The sequence below is a fragment of the Nymphalis io genome, chromosome 1 (assembly GCF_905147045.1).
Source record: "Nymphalis io chromosome 1, ilAglIoxx1.1, whole genome shotgun sequence".
NCBI lineage: Eukaryota > Metazoa > Arthropoda > Insecta > Lepidoptera > Nymphalidae > Nymphalis > Nymphalis io.
The window spans coordinates 13783101-13800806 of NC_065888.1; the positions used below are offsets into that span (position 1 = coordinate 13783101).

At 36.3% G+C, this 17706-nt stretch overlaps 1 protein-coding gene across 2 annotated transcripts in view; it reads left to right on the plus strand.

Moving 5' to 3' along the window:
• The window catches only part of LOC126769988 (kinesin-like protein Klp10A), a 56900-nt gene extending 39646 nt beyond the window's left edge, over positions 1-17254 (plus strand). The window contains exons 4-16 of one of the 2 annotated variants that reach the window (XM_050489077.1): positions 4540-4700; positions 5548-5721; positions 6137-6316; positions 6925-7070; positions 7827-7938; positions 8675-8809; positions 9012-9167; positions 9647-9800; positions 10486-10711; positions 11137-11248; positions 11541-11715; positions 12169-12246; positions 12891-17254. In XM_050489077.1, coding sequence (XP_050345034.1) covers positions 4540-4700; positions 5548-5721; positions 6137-6316; positions 6925-7070; positions 7827-7938; positions 8675-8809; positions 9012-9167; positions 9647-9800; positions 10486-10711; positions 11137-11248; positions 11541-11715; positions 12169-12246; positions 12891-13033 — 1952 coding nt within the window. In that variant the 3' untranslated portion in view covers positions 13034-17254. The remainder of the gene's footprint in view (positions 1-4539; positions 4701-5547; positions 5722-6136; positions 6317-6924; positions 7071-7826; positions 7939-8674; positions 8810-9011; positions 9168-9646; positions 9801-10485; positions 10712-11136; positions 11249-11540; positions 11716-12168; positions 12247-12890) is intronic. The other variant, XM_050489087.1, reaches the window with a different exon arrangement.
• Positions 17255-17706: the final 452 nt, after the last annotated feature.

Here is a 17706-nt window from a genome sequence, read left to right on the forward strand (position 1 = left end):
GTGCATTGTGAACTGCACGTTAAGATTAAAAAAAGACAACGGATGAGATAATAGGAATGATTAAATTTAAAAATAGTCCGTCCTTTTATCTCATTTAAGGATATGCTTATAAAATCCTTTAATTTTAAAATTCCATGTTTATATTACCCATCGTCAGTAAATAACGAATAAATTATTCAGGGTTTTAATGTTGAATACGTCCAACCTTACAGGCTGATAACTCCGTGAGCTAAATAAATTGCGCTAGAAGCGCATAAATAGGCCGACGTTCCTTGCAACGGGCAAGGAAACGGGCAGGTTCAGGCGCGATAATGTCTGACGTTGAAGGGTTGAACGCCTTGCTTGGCGAGCAATGATCAGTGGCATTTTATATTAAGTTACCGATTTGATTTCTAGATATTTGGCCAACCTTATATTATTACCTATTACATTGTATAGCGGGTGATTAATTAGACAATGCCTTGTCTTCTTCTTCCGAGTGTGAAATCAATGTGGAGAGAAATAGCGAAATTAGTGTTTAACTAAACAGCCGCTAAGCAATGTTCATAAGTAAGGCCGTATGGTTTCTATTAAACGAGCTCTTTTAAGAATATCGCAGTGTTGTTTTGAGTTATGTTTTAAATAAAGGTCATGTTAGAACGAATCTCTATAAATATGTATATCCTTTAATTTTATTTTTGAAGAATAAGCATATGTCAATTTTTTAAATTGATCTTACAAATGTGTTCGTCATCATTTCGCATAAACTCAATTTGTGATATCTTTTGCTAATACATTTACGAATGAACATGATTTTTTTCATGATTTGATTGGTATTTTTTTATTTGAATTTAATTAATTTACATCAGAACCGCTTTCCAAATAATCAATTCATACATAATTTAACGTAAAGTGTGATATGAAATTAGTGTTTCACTTTATATTTTTATAAACAATTAGCTAGGGCAGATGTATTTATAAAAAAGTAGCCCTTCTTTGGGGTTCAAGTTAGCTTCATACCAAATTGCATCAAAATCGGTTCAGGGGTTTAGCCGTGAAAGAAGAACATATAGACAAAGTTACTTACGCTTTTATTAAATTATATATTCAGTAAATAATACTTAATATATTTAATACCTGCAACTAATTAAATCAGGGTTACTCAAACCGAAATAGATTTTCGTTAAGTGCTCTTTTTTCACATAAAAAATCCAACGTAACATTTGCCAAGAGTATTTAAGTATAGTAAAACAATAAATGGTAAGAATATTTTTGTTATATTTACGTTCATTCGCTATGTTTGGCTAGTAGTTCAAGGAGAAGTCTAGGTTATATTTATAAAAGTGTTTATTCAATGGTTCATTGACGATATCCGTTAACGTATAAACTAAGTCTAGGAATTATATAAGCGTGCCTTTTTTTTGAGAATTATCAATAGTTTTTTTTTTATTTGAGCTATTCTGTCTCTGCTACTCTACTATTGTAACTCGTGTGTTGACTAAGATCATCTGCCGAATGACCTGGATTAATACTTATGTTAAAACCAAACTAAAAACTTATTTTATATGACTCAAAAATATTCTATTTCTCTATCTTCGCTTATGAGATTAATAAGGATACAACCGGACGAGTCCAGACTGCGAGTCTAGTCGTCAGTTGTACAATATAAAAATAAGTACTATATGGTTTAAAAGTAAATAATCAAATATTAAAAATGTGTTCAATGTGAAAAGTAAAAATGTTAACAATTAAAAAAAAAATTGCAAACACGGCCTCGGTTTTATAATATGTACAGATAACTTATCTTTTTGTAATGTAATATTTTTAACCATATACAATTACATTTGCAGAGCTACTACGTATCTTTGTCGGATTATATTTACTTCCTGTAATATCACTCTATCAAACTTATGCCCGGTGTCTGAAGTTCCCAGTTAAATTGTCGTTAGATATTGGTTTAATAATGTTGCGTTTCTGAATACACGTGGAGCCGTCGAATAATTATGAAACCGATAGTCAATGCCCTTATGTCCCACTATGTCATAGATTTTATCAATAATTTCGTTAAAAGAAATATATTTATAATCTTCGTTTTAATATAATAACAATGTAAATAATAAAAAAAATATATATCGAATGTACATTGTGTCCAAAATAAATTATTATAAAGTACAACAATTTATTAGCGGCTGTATGATGTTTTTCTTTTATCTATTTATAAGTGTCAAATATTTAAAAAAGAAAATGTCAAATTAATTAAATTATTGTGTTATTCATTATAATATTTTTATCAAAGTAATATCTCAATTAAAATTATTCATTCGTGACATTCTAAATGTATTTCTTTTACAGCTAAAGTTTAAGGGTACTAATACATTTTGGTATTTTCGAATCAGACTGATGAGTTATGCTCGCATTCATTATATTGATAGCTTTATTGTCTATACCGTAACAGCCTGTGAATGTCCCACTGCTCGGCTAAAGGCCTCCGCACCTCTTTTTGAGGAGAAGGTTTGGAGCTTATTCCACCACGCTGCTCCAATGCGGGTTGGTGGAATACACATGTGGCAGAATTTCAGTGAAATTAGACACATGCAAGTTTCCTCACGATGTTTTCCTTCACCGTCAAGCACGAGATGAATTATAATCACAAATTAAGCACATGAAAATTCAGTGGTGCTTGCCCGGGTTTGAACCCACGATCATCGGTTAAGATTCACGCGTTCTTACCACAAGGCCATCTCGGCTTTTTTTTATTTTATTTTATTGTCTATAATCTACCGAAAATCTATATAAGGATCACGTAATAACCTAATAGTTAATCTATTTAGACTAGAAAGGAAACGGCAAATAAAGTAATGGAATAAAAATCTAATTTAATGTTGCTCGGAAACGCATTTTTAAAATTACAGAACGCTAACGTGTAGATTAACCGCCAATAAATGTACCTCAAAAAACCGAGCATTAGACGACTTCATATATATAATACTACCGTTAGTTTGTCTAGTGAATTGTCTGCGTATTTTTCTATATATATTTTAAGTAGGTATACTGGGTAGATGTATAGGTAGGGTATTACTTTCAAACTATTCTTGGTAAAATTTTCATATCAATGGGAACCCCTTACAAGTTTCCTGCGAATATATCATCTAACGGTGTTTACGTTTATTTAATAGTACAAATACTGTTCATTTAATTAACGCTATCAGCAAAAACTCGTTTTGCATTTAAGTGACACAGTTCTTTATAGAAACCGGTTCCTTTGTAATCCAAGGATATTAAATGATGTATAAACTATTCTCCGTTGAATTAATGAACTTAGAATTCATCAATCATAGACTACCATCGATCGCGCCTTATCTGACGTCATAGCTTTACATTTTTCATGTTTCCACAAAAGCCGACCTAATGATTCTATGTGGTCAGCCATTATTTTCCAATTCTGTTCTATTGTTCATCAAGGTGCCTTACAATTGATACCAATTGTTCAGTTGATGGCATCAGTTGCGTGTATACCAGTGCGCTGTGCACTTTGTTTTTTCTTCTTCTTGGAAGTGGTTTTTCTTCGATTTCGTTTCGACTTGCTGTTTTGTTCACGAAATAATTTGATTCTGTGTTTTCCAAGGTCGTGAGTTAATAGCGTTTTTGAGTATTGTCCTATATATGCAATTTCGCTCACGACCGTGCTCGGTTTGCGTGCGTCACGGTTCATTGCCTTGAGTACGGAAAGAGATCCTAATATGGCGCTCGACGCAGGCGCAGGATTACCTTGCGCCAACGCATTTAACAGTCATTTCGAACTATCCGTCAGCTAGAATAACACAAGTCTTTTGATAAAAATCTACACCAAATAAGAGTCCAGCGTGCAATTAAAGTTTTTTTAAGGATGACAATGAAATGAATGACTCCCGAAAAAGAGTTCGGTTGACCAAATTAAAAACATAGAGACTGAATAAATTGCCAAATATGTGTTGCTCGTGGTTACGTTGCCGACGACGAGTTGCCGACTCGGCCGAGTCCACTGCTCCTATAGAGGCGTTCGAGAAATCAGTAATGCCAATGGAAGCGGCAATGGAAGAGGAAAAGACGAAGTCACGTAAGACGCAGTCGGCTTGTATCGCACATTGTTATATTTATCGCTTTCTGCACGGTTCTTTTACCGACCACTTGGTTCCACGCCATTTAGCCATTTTGATATCGTTCATTGATAATATGTATACATTGATGTATGTATTAGCGGATTGTTATCAGCATGTTTTTACATTATCGATTCGGAACATTAAGTTTTATTAAAATCGTACTATGTTTTGTTATCAAAGCCTAATTAGAAAAGCTAAAATGTAAATTGTTATAGACATCTGTTATATGTATTATAATTTCTGAAATATTTCATACTTTTGCACATAATATTTTATCGTTTTAAATTTCCTATACTTCAGCATTTTTACATCCTCTCTTTTTTAGTTTTGAATGCTCCAATATTATTATTTATTATTTTTAGAGGGAAAACAATATTTATTAATCTTGAATTAGTAGTAAATAGTTTATGATGTATTTCAGCTCCGTCTCGGGTCACCCGAAATAATCAGATGCGGTTGTCGAACGCGGGAGGCGCTTACACGAACGGTCACGGCGGAGACACGACGGGGCGACGCGGCGCTGAGAATGTGCCGCCCCCACAGCAGCCACAGGCACCGCCCAACTCTAGAATCACACAACAGGTACGGGTAGAGATATTTCAAGCTATTGTATTTGAAACGTACACCTTTCAAAGTAAGCCCGTTCGAATACAGCTCAAATTTCAAGACAACTACACTACAAGGACGTTATGTATATTACATAGCATACTTAAGTATATTAAATTAAAGTGTACCCTTTGACGGAACCGTATACATTTTTAATTCATCAATTTAAAAGGTCCTACAATATGTTTATATTAGCGATGATAGCTCAAAAACGATTTTGTAACATAATTAGGCTTTTCATAAAAAATAAATACAATATATCGTCATAGTTTCCACTATTCCTTCCTTTAAACCTATTCCTCTGGTCCTTAGCAAATCCCATCGTCCGGCGGGCGACGTTCAGGTAGCACGCCGAGTGCGTCTTCCGTAGTGCAAGCATCCCAACCGCCTTTAATTCATGGACGACGAATGCAAAATTTTAAAGAGGTTTCCCTATCCTTATCACATTGTATACCTAATTTCTGATTCCAGTTTTTTACAGGGTAGCCAGAAATTTGAATGACATGAATGACCCAGACTAGGTTTTTTATATACCAGCGCCAAAAGTGTGGAGAAACTTTCAACTCATTAAAATTCTTACTAACGATTTAAAAAAATCTGGTTTTTGTAGTTTAACAAAATTTCCGTCATTATATCATTCCTGACACAAAACTCATTAAAACATTTTAATTTTCATTTAGGAAAGAGCAGACCAAGTTGGAGAACAAAAATGTCTTAAAATATGATTCGAGTCTCTTTCTCGATATTCTCAATAATAAAATATAAAATCCAATTAAATGACATCGCAATTCGCAATAATGTAAGTGTGTGGTGCGGTCGGCAGTTCAACCCGCCGGTGTCGGCGGCGCGGCCGGCGGCGGTGTCGAGCGCGGTGTCGGTGCCGCACGCCGTGGCGTCGGGCGCCGTCCGCCGCTCCAACGTCGTCAAGGAGGTGGAGCGCCTCAAGGAGAACCGCGAGAAGCGGCGCCAGAGGCAGGCCGAGCTCAAGGAGGAGAAGGTACCCACTGCTAACAGATAACCAAAATTCATATTATATATTTTTTTGACTAACATACAAAAAATACATTTATTTCCAGCCAACTAGAACAAAATTATATGTTTCTGTTTTGATATAAATATGTTTTCATAAATACGACTCGAAGCTCGTCGGGATGAGTATCTGTATCGTCCTGTCAATAATATATTTATGTGTATACAGTATAACCAACTGACTTATTTGTATATATACAATAATAATTTGATTGTTTAACGCCTTTGTTAAAAAGCGAATACCATACAAGTGAACGAGCCACGTTAGAAGATATGTCTTTATTCAATATATATTCAAAAATAACACTTTGATCGTATTTTTCAGTACAACCAATTACTTCATCATCATCATTTTTAATCTTTAAACTTTCATATTATTCCAGGAAGCCCTGATGAATATGGATCCCGGCAATCCGAACTGGGAGTTCTTAGCCATGATACGGGAGTACCAGAATAGTATCGAATTCCGACCACTGACAGGGAACGAACCGGTCGAAGACCATCAGATCACTGTCTGTGTGAGAAAGAGGCCGCTCAACAAAAAGGAGAACGCTAAGAAAGAGGTTAGACATTACATAATATGCGAAATTATATACATACATATAAGAATTATATAACATGTACATCGCCTATATACAGTTTGATTTCAAAATATATTAACCAGCTTTTGCTACAGTCAACACTCCCATTAATTATTTTCCAAAGACAGAGTTACATTGAAGAAAATTTAATTTAAAAATGTCTTTTAAACATATACCACAAGAGGAGTAAAGGCCGAGATGATCCAGTGGTTAGAACGCGTGAATCTTAACCGATGATCGTGGGTTCAAACCCGGGCAAGCACCACTGAATTTTGAATTTCGAAACTTGTGTATGTCAAATTTCACTGAAATTCTGTATGCCACATGTGTATTCCACCAACCCGTATTGCAGCGTAGTGGAATAAGCTCCAAACCTTCTTCTCAAAGAAGGAGAGGTGGCCTTAGCCCAGCAGTGGGACATTCACAGGCTGTCACTGTTATTAAATTATATCTATTTAATCTTCTTGATTAATTATTTTTCAACGTGAGATTTAAATTTATTAATAGATATATAGAAGAGAAAATTATTAAAACTGATTTAGTACATAAAACAAACTTTTAATATGATTGTTATAAAATTTTAATCAAAGGTGGACGTGATCAGTGTGCCGACAAAGGACCAGATGATAGTTCACGAGCCGAAAAACAAAGTGGATCTCACCAAATACCTCGAAAATCAAAAATTCCGATTCGACTACGCCTTCGACGACTCCTGCACTAACGAAGTTGTTTATAAGTAAGTTGACTACGACGGTGATATTAATCAAACATTATTTCAAATTCAGTACTACAATTGTATATATATATGTATAGTCGCCGTTTGTGGTATCCTGCCGTAGCCCGGGGATTCTTAGCACCCCCCATTGCTCATCGTTACCATGGCCGGTACCGTGGCCAGGAATAATGCGATTACCGGGAATTGGGGGCCGTGAATTTGTGTCGTCGCTCATAACTCATTTGCCTTAGTCACCACGTTTGGCAGGCGGGTCGGTGACCGCTGTGGCTGGAAATCTTTCAATAATAGCGCTGATGGTCGGCTATCAGGATTTGGGTCGCCAGAGCCTCGTTCGTTGATCAGCAGGATGCACCACGAGCTGGTGAGGTTGACGGTAGAGAGCCTAAGGTCGTTGTCGACTCCCCTTACATTCCGACGATTTAAAAAGGGTGGCAGGTACGGGATGGATGCCAAACCCGGGCGCAAGCACCACTGAATTTTCATGTGCTTAATTTGTGATTTTAATTCATGTCGTGTTTGACGGTGAAGGAAAACATCGTGGAAACCTGTTTGTGTATAATTTCACTGAAATTCTGCCACATGTGTATTCCACCAATCCGCATTAGAGCAGCGTGGTGGAATAAGCTCAAACATTCTCCTCAAAAAGGGAGAGGAGGCCTTAGCCCAGCAGTGGGACATTCACAGGTTGTTACTGATTAAGATCCGTAATTAATTGTTTTGTAATGTGTATTAACGTGTATGTACTATGTGTTGCAGATACACGGCCAAGCCGCTCGTGCAGACGATCTTCGAGGGCGGTATGGCGACCTGCTTCGCGTATGGACAGACCGGCTCCGGGAAGACGCATACCATGGGGGGAGACTTCCAGGTTACATTTAGCTTCATTTATATATATTTCAGTTTTCAAAAAGGTCACCTTTATTTGTAGACTATGGTAATACACATTGAGTTTTTTGGTTGAGTATGTCCTGAATCAGAGTAAATATTTACCTTTCCTCATACATATACAAGTACATATATATATATATATATATATATATATATACTATATACGTCTATGGTCACAATATATATAAAGAGTTAACATATTATTGGTACATTAGCATTGTTTATTATTTCAATATTTAGTTATTTATTAACGAGTCAGTTGGCGTGGTTGGTAGACACTTGCACTTCACGCCGAAGGTTGTGGGTTCGATTCCCACTCAGGACAGACATTTGTGTGCATGAACATGTCTGTTTGTCTTGAGTCTTGCTGTAATTATCTATATATGTATGTATTTACAAAATAAAAGTAGTATATGTAGTATATCAGTTGTCTGGGTTCCACAGCACAAGCTCTGTACAAGCTTAATTTGGGATCAGATGGCCGTGTGTGAAAAATGTCCCAGGATATTATTATTATTATTTCTCCAAGAGCATTAAACTGTGTTAGTAGTTAGATGTAAAACTTATTTAGTTTACCATATTAATAATTATTTAGAGAAAGAATAGCGACGCGTTTGCAGGTACAAGTTTTAATTTTTTTTTATATATTTTATTATATTAGCAATTATGTTTTATACAATACCGATAAAGTAACATATCACGACGTTCTGTTTCAGGGCAAGATGCAAGACTGCAAGAAGGGTATATACGCGATGGCTGCGCGCGACGTGTTCACATACCTCAAGTCGCCCAAGTACAAGCCTCTCAACCTCATCGTCTCCGCCTCCTTCTTCGAGATATACTCCGGCAAGGTATTGATGATATATTTATGTTAAAAAAGTCAGTCATCATTGGTATATACGTAGAAGATGTCAGAGGCGTTTCAATGAAGTGAGATTGATTTAAACAAAAACAGACTCCTTCTTGTAAAGTTGAATTTTTAACATAACTAGGAACTGTCAGTTGTTTCATATTATATACATATATATACATATATTACTTGCGTTCTTACAGGTTTTCGATCTATTAGCGGATAAGGCGAAGCTCCGGGTGCTAGAGGACGGCAAGCAGCAAGTTCAAATAGTAGGTCTCACTGAGAAGGTCGTCGACAATGTGGATGAAGTGCTCAAACTCATTCAACACGGAAACGCAGCGAGAACATCTGGACAGGTGACGATTTTTTTTTTAATTTCAGCCGATGAAACATACGCGCCTGTATTATGATTAATTCTAAAACTATAGTTTATTTAGACTTCTTATCTAAATAAACTAATAATATCAATGCTAGCGCTCTTTGTACTAATGTTTCATACCACTTTGAAGAGTGAGCGAGTCAATGTATCTACTGCATAATTATTGATATAACATTTCAGATAGATGGTTATGTATTTACGATGTTGTACTTGATATTAATTCGAGACACTGGTATTGTGCTAAGTGGTCACAACCGCTCATAAACATCGTCGCCATAAAAAATTTTAACCGTTCCTTACATCGTGTTACAATGTGTCACCAACCTTAGGAAAATTACAATGTCGTTGTTACAATGGCTAACTTTCCCTTCACACAGTAACACAATAATACTAAAATTTATCACACAACAATATTATATTTCTCAATCAATGGTCGCAACGTATCGTTTGTCGCAGACGTCGGCGAACTCGAACTCGTCGCGCTCGCACGCCGTGTTCCAGATCGTGGTGCGCTCGCCCGGCATGCACCGCGTGCACGGGAAGTTCTCGCTCATCGACCTCGCGGGCAACGAGCGCGGCGCAGACACCTCCTCCGCCAACCGCCAGACGCGTGAGCACCGCGCACTAGCCCACTGTAGCCCACGCGGCTCACTAGCCCACGCGACACAGTAGCCCGTGCGGCACTGTATCCGACCCGTCACTGTAGCCGACCCGTCACTGTAGCCGACCCGTCACTGTAGCCGACCCGTCACTGTAGCCGACCCGTCACTGTAGCCGACCCGTCATTATAGCCGACCCGTCATTATAGCCGACCCGTCATTATAGCCGACCCGTCATTACAGCCGACCCGTCATTATAGCCGACCCGTCGCTTTAGAGCCGACCCGTCGCTATTGCCGACGCGTTACTGATTTGAATATTTATTATTTTGTAGTTTATTATGTTATATTTATATAAACTTGTATATCTCTTGACTCTCTAAGGGATTTTTTCCGTCTATCATAAACCATGCACAGTCAATATGAATTTATTGATAAGTAGTTTTCATCCGCGTTAGGTACAAAAAAGTAGGCTTTGTCCTTCCTTCGAATTCAAGCTTGCTTCTTACCATATTTTATCTAAATCGGTTCAGCGGCTTAACCATGAAAGCATAACAGACAGACAGAGTTACTTTCGAATTTATAATATTAGTAAATATTAATACAGATTAGTATACAAATAGAATGAATATTCCTATATTAATTGACAAACCACATTTTCAGATATCAAATTGTACAATGTTCTTGATTTCAACAGGCATGGAAAGCGCAGAGATCAACAAGTCTCTCCTGGCGCTGAAGGAGTGCATCCGCGCGCTGGGAATGAAGGGCAACAACCACCTGCCGTTCCGCGTGTCGAAGCTGACGCAGGTGTTGCGCGACAGCTTCATCGGTGACAAGTCCCGCACCTGCATGATCGCCATGATCTCGCCCGCCATGTCCTCCTGCGAGCACTCGCTCAACACGCTGAGATATGCCGACAGGTTATTATTGATACTGAGTATTTTATTTGTGGACTAAGAATATTTTTTAAATAAACTGCTAGTTCTACTTTTTCTTAGTTATTTTCGTTGAAAGTTGTTATTGATAGATACATGACACATTGTAGTATTCATATATTTTATTAATTGTTAAGCTGATTATTCAAGTAACTATATTATGATTATGCCAGGAGAGTGTGGTTAGAATTAAAACTTGTTATGTTTATCTTATATTTAATACCAATATTTGAATTGTTTTTTAATGTGACCAAAACTTCGTTCTTTTATATATATATAATATATTCTTTGAATCTGAGAGCCTATATATGAATAAACTCAGTAAATAGGAATCTCATGGGCCTGATAAAATTTGACGAAAAATGTAAATGTGATTAGTGACGTTTAATTGAAATAATTGTATTCTGCAGAGTGAAGGAGCTGGGCGCGTCGGACGGTTCCCGCGGGCGCGCCGAGTCCCCGCAGGCCGACGTGGAGATGGAGCCCGCGCACGACGACCTCGCGCACCTGCGCTCGCTCAACGTCAGTACCGCACGAGCTACACCTACCTAATATACCTACCTAATATACTACCTTATATGCTTATAGGCAAAAGGGATATCGTGTCTTAGATCCTACAGTTGGCAGCACATTGACAATATCAGAAACGACCGTTTAAATGTCTACGGACGGTGGTGAAAGAGACACAATCTTAATGTTATTTCCGTAATCAATTCTCCATGAGTCATAGCTGTTGTGCATAGAATTGATGTTCACCGAGTGTGCTTGTATCAGTCGTGCGACGTAGTGTGACGTGCCGGTGCGCGTGTTGCAGGAGGGCGACATGTCGGCGGAGATGTACACGTTCCACGAGGCCATCGACGAGCTGCAGCGCGCGGAGGAGGAGGTGCTGGACAACCACAAGGCCATCTCCGACTACCTGCAGCACGCGCTGCAGCGCTGCGCAGCGCTGCTGGCGCTCACGCGCGACGTGGACTACGACCAGGACGGTGCGCGCGGACATATATATTTTTCATCTCATGTTTTCATTTTGAAGTCGTGATACATTTAAAACATTTCACGTCCTCTGACGTATTGTATCGTATGTATACATAATTTCTTTACAATATTTCTATTTTTAACTATTTCTTACGGCTCCTTCCACAGTAGACGTAACACGTTACAATTGAACGTAGCTATGCTCTCGGCTTAGTTGCTTGACTCTATTATCCTATGAGTAGCATTTGATCTTCGAAATTAAAAACTACACAAAAATCACTTAACAAAGTGATTATCCTGCTTCCAATCTATTCATGAATAAACGGACCCTTTTAGTCTTATAATTATGTACAGGTTATACAAAGTTAATAAAATAGTATTTTTTTTTCATTGAAGTGTTATTAAAACGTAGTATTTGTGGCTGAGCTTTGTGTCGTGTGCGTCTGCATGAGCGTCGTTTACAGGCATATGGCGGCGCATTAAACGTCTGCGCGCTGTCCCGAGCAATGGCCTTGGCACGCGAAGAACAAGCCGCATGTTAGGTCTGATAAACAAAAAACAAAAAAAAAAAAACGAAAATAATTTTAAATACAATAATTTCATTACATTTTTCATCATTTTAATATCGGTACAATGTCGGTTCATCGCTTAAGTGCTAATGCCAATGCTGTCGCTCATAATTTTGAAGATAAAATAATGTTGTGAAGGACTATATTATAAATAATGTTTTTTTTATTATGCTTAATTAATTATAACTAGCTAGCTTGTAAAACTTACATAACGGTACTTTTCTGTTAGAACAGATGAGAAACTTAACAGCAGTTGAATTCGATATTGAAATGTTATATTATAATAATAAAATACTATATGAATCTAGTAATAAAGGAAATATATAATAACTTTAATTTATATTACATAATATTACCCTTATTATTATTATTGTGACAACAATGTTCCACGTCAATAGAGTCGTTTTTTTATTTTTAACATCGAATTCTTATCGAGTTCAAGCTAGACTAGTTAACTATATAGTTTCGCTTGATAATAGAATATATGTAACAATTAATTCTATAATTATCATAGGTAAGGTGAAATAAAAAATTAAATGGTAACCAAATAATATGCTTCAAACACTTTGTAACGCGTCAATAAATATACATATTAAAGTGTAGTAATTAATTTGCAGCATACGCAACGCAATGGGAGGAGCTCCTCAACGAGCAGCTCGCGGTGCTGGCGCAGTCGCGCGACCTCGTGGCCGAGTTCCGCGCCAAGATGCAGCAGGAGGAGCACATCTCGCGCCGCATACAGCCCGCGCGGCACCACTAGCGCGCACGTGCGGCCGTGGCGTGCGCGTGCGCGTGCGCGTGCGTGCGTGCGTGCGTGCGTGCGTGCGTGCGTAGTGTCGATGGATTGATCTTTAAATTTGTTTATTTGCCTTCGAGGTTCTAGATGAAACTGTAGCGAGATTGTCTGGATACGGTTTCGTTTACGGCGATGACGAAACGGCTGCTCGATTGAACGTTGTATCCGAAGTTCCTAATTGTATATAGACCGTTTGCGTGCAGCGGGTTGCACCGAGTAAAAATATAGATATTTAATTGTTTGGTTATTTTCGATAAAGCTAAAGTTTTCCTTGTGAAGTTTATGCATCGACACTACGTACTGTGGTCTAGTTACACTGTCCATTACCGTAGCGCATATTTATTATTATGAGAAATGAAGGCTATGATCCTGTGAGTACAATTGCAAAAGTGTAACTAGCGGGATGCATTCGCGCGTTCAAGATAGCGATTGAAAGTATGGCGGATATAAATGAGTGAAATTTTCAGTACAGTATTGTAACTACATTTTTAAGACAGAGTCATAGCTGGCCTATCCAAGTTTCGCTTTGATACTGAAAACCGTGACAGTGTTGTCCAAATAAAAATTAACACATTTTGTATAAAAAGCTTAGAATACTACGAGGTAACGAGTGCCGTCGGCGTTATGAACCATAGACATAAATAGTGTTATAAGCACAAAAGCCTGACGTACATCACATGGCATCGAGGGTACGATGATAAATGCCCTAAAATGAGCTGAAGTAAACTCGTCTCTAAAGAAGAGACCTTGTAAGACTTGATTTCCGGCTTTGCAGCGATATCGATTTCAAATCGATTAATGATCTGTTTATTTTTCGTGTCTAGGACGACCCACTTGGTGCGACATTTAATTTAGACGTTTTTTTAAACATTTAGTGACTTTTCGATTTGAATGCATTTAACTTCGCTAAAGGCCTACTTCTTTGTTTGTAGATATTTTGTATCAAATACGAGTTAGGTGGTTAAATCGATGTGGTCACCTCGTTTATCCCGGTGTTAACATGTTTGAATTTTTGGCATGACAAAATTATTTAAGGCTATGTATGATTTTAATTGTATCAAATGAATGTCTACTCATAATAATATACAAATCATTCTAATTCAACATTTTTGCAAAATGACACCGGTCAATTTTAGCGTTTTATCATGTGAAACAGATTATAAATATGTGCTGATCAGTAACAGCCTGTTAATGTCCCACTGCTGGGCTAAGGCCTCCTCTCCCTTTTGAGGAGAAGGTTTGGAGCTTATTCCACCACGGTGCTCCAATGCGGGTTGGTAGAAATGATGATGTAGATAGTGAGAATGTGCTGATCAGAGATTAAAAATTTAGTTGAAATATTTTTTGACAGAAAAATTTCGAAATACTCGTACTGTTGTGAGTTAGATTTAATATGTTGGTGTGAATAAAAATTGTAACGATTATAAACGGCTAGTTGTCTGAAATATAATGTATTTTACTGAATATTGTATGACAATTTGTTTAAAGCGTTTTGTTAAGCCGGCGCCACACGTGTTTATGCAAGCATTTGTTGAATGCAACGAATATTAATGTCTACTACCGACATGTTACGGAAATGAGGAGGAGAGCGAACTTTTACATTCGTAAATAGAATATTTACGAATATAATTTAATTTAAATAATTAAATTATATCTGATTGGAACTTTCCATGTGTCCGAACATTAAGTAAAGTAATCAATGTATATTTTATTAAAAGATGAAATTTTTAACGTCCCACAGCGCTACAAAGACTTACAAGGTTAATACCAAAATACATATTTTTACAATAAAAAATGTAATTCATGTCCAGTTTTAAGATGATAAGATTGATCATTTGAATTGTTATGCCATTTGTGCCTGTTAGTAATCTGGCTCACTTGTTTATTTCCTCGGTAATAGACGAGTAGCTAGTACAGTTTAGCGATAAATATGTTGAATAAGTACACTTGATAGAGAATCAATTGCCAGTTCTTATGCGATACCAGCAGTCGTGTGGCGCCGGGTCTAGTGTAGAATGACGTTTCCTTTGTCACCGAGATGTTAATCGCAAAGGACAAATGTCAACTACATAACTAGTATACTATTTGTTTTAATTCACATACAGTTTTGTATATTAATTTAAAATCGTAAAACGCGAAGTTTCATAGTGAAAATTTAAGTGAACTCTATAATATAACTAATTATTAATTATACGAGAAACAAAAAAAAATGTAAAATATATTCGCTAGAGGATATTATGAAAGATTGAACTGCCAATGTTAATTAAAAAAGACTAAAGCCACTTCACACGATTGTTTGTAAATTGATGATTATTTTGTTCTATAATTGTTCTGTTGACAAATTTCGATGTATTGACATTTTATCTCTAGACATATTGTTGAGTAAAACAACGTCTTCCAAGAGGTGAGATGAAACTAGCGTTCTATATATGTAGTCCTGAACAATAGAACCCTCGAGCTGACGACTGATCTATAACGTTGTAACGTGACATCCGCAACGAGCGTGCACCATTTCCAATGGATAACGATACTGAGAAATTCAAAGCAATACACGATACATTATTGGGTGTTACGCAAACGGCTCGGCTTACCGTACGGTTTTCACGAATGCTTACATTGATTTACATGTGTTACATTACGTGTTAAATGGTACAGGTCAGTCGCCATATTTAAAAAAAATATATATATATATATACCATCGTGCCTGTCCCTTAAATGTACAAACTAAACTACTCCATAATATATAGGAACATATATGTATAAATGCAATAATAAATTTTGAAAATATTTTAGAATTATTGAATTAATTGTCTGTAATAATTCGACCTTTATGTAATTTATATATTTATCATAAATTCTTCTGTTATTTGCATATGTTACAAGAAATCTTAACGGATCTCCTTTTATTGTTTAATTTAAATTTCCTTTATATAAACATTCTTTGTCTCTTCGTATGTAAAAAAAGTAGGCTGTATATAATTATTATGAATATAGTCCAGAATTGAATTTCATTCTACAAAGATATAACATGTCTAGAAATAAAATGTCACTGTGGTTAGTTACAAACGACTGAAACGTAACCGGTGAAATAAATTTCTATACACAGATACTCATATTGCGCAGGAACTATGTGTGATTATTCATATTCTCATTGAAACGCATCATCTCATAAAAATCGTAAAACATTATATTATAATTTAAAAATAGTAAATAAACTTAAAAAGACTAATGAGTATAGGTTTTTCAAGTCAATACTTATATTTTCGTTTTTTTTTTTGTAATGCGACTTATTTATTATGTTGTGATAATAATTGTAAACATATTTGTACTTTGGATAGCGTTCTGTTGAATTTCTTAGCGCGTTTCTTAAATAAAAATTGCTTATAAAAGTTTATTTGATTTTCTCGTTATCTGTCTAAATGTACATACATTAATAAAAAGAAACTTTGCTATTTTAATAAATTATCGTTCTGATTTTGAAATGTGCATAAAATTAAATTTTATGACATTTGGATAGATAATGAAAAAAGTTTTTTTTTAAATGTACTGGTGCTAGGCTACTAGATCATTCAATTGTGCCTCGACGGTTAAAATTCCTTTTATATTATCTGTTGACGTCAGTTCCTATGTTATGACTAAGGTACAGACAAAAAATCCTAGTATTTCTTTAAAAACCGTGTTCCTCACTACTTAGAATATTATTATTAAAAGAAACTACCGTTCAATATTAAACATATTATAAAATAAATGTTATTGAATTATTCTGAACCGTCGAGGCGAAAACCTCTTACAAAGTTTATTAGATAGTGCTTATTAATAAATAATAATTAAAAAATCGGTACTCTGTATCAGAGTGACTGTGTGCGCTGATGATAAACGTAATCTCTAATCATACATAAATTTTTAATTATAGTGTGATTAATCATTTATGTTATATTTTTATTTATAGCGAGCTCTTTCAGACGGGACCGTTCCCATCGGTTCAGTGTGAAAGCGCTCTATACTGAGATTTGTAACCTGAGTTTTATTTTTGCCTTGCAATGAATTCGTTTTGTATAGAAGTGTTGCGTTAATTGAACAAGTGAGGGATGCGAGGTGCGACGTGCGGGTCGTGCTAGTTGGAATGCTTTATTATGATAAACCTATTTTAACATCGCACATTATAATAAATTAATCGAAATTGGATTAGATGTTTTATTTCTTCATTATCTTCATTTATATTTATTGAAAAGCATGGATGTCATTGTGTCCCACTTTTATCCTTAAGTATTTAATACATCTTTTAATGTATCGGGCACATTTATTGAATTCAATTCAGTTATCAGCAATTATGAGAAAACTGCTCTGCGTAAAGTAACTTTTTATTAAAATACCTTTTAATCACACTGTCCACTTGCTACTTAGCAGAGAATCTGCCTGCATGCTTTGCCCGAGTCCGTATTTCCTGATAGGTACAATGTTGGTGTCTTCAAATTCCAGAGTAAACAGGTTTCTTATAGTGCTACATCCCAGACCGTGTCGATGCTTAACATCAGGCAGGTCAACGGTCGAACGCTGGCCTATTAATTGTAAAAAAAAAATCTAACGAAATTACTTATAAATTTATAGTGGTTAGGTTAGGTTGACATTCGAAAGAA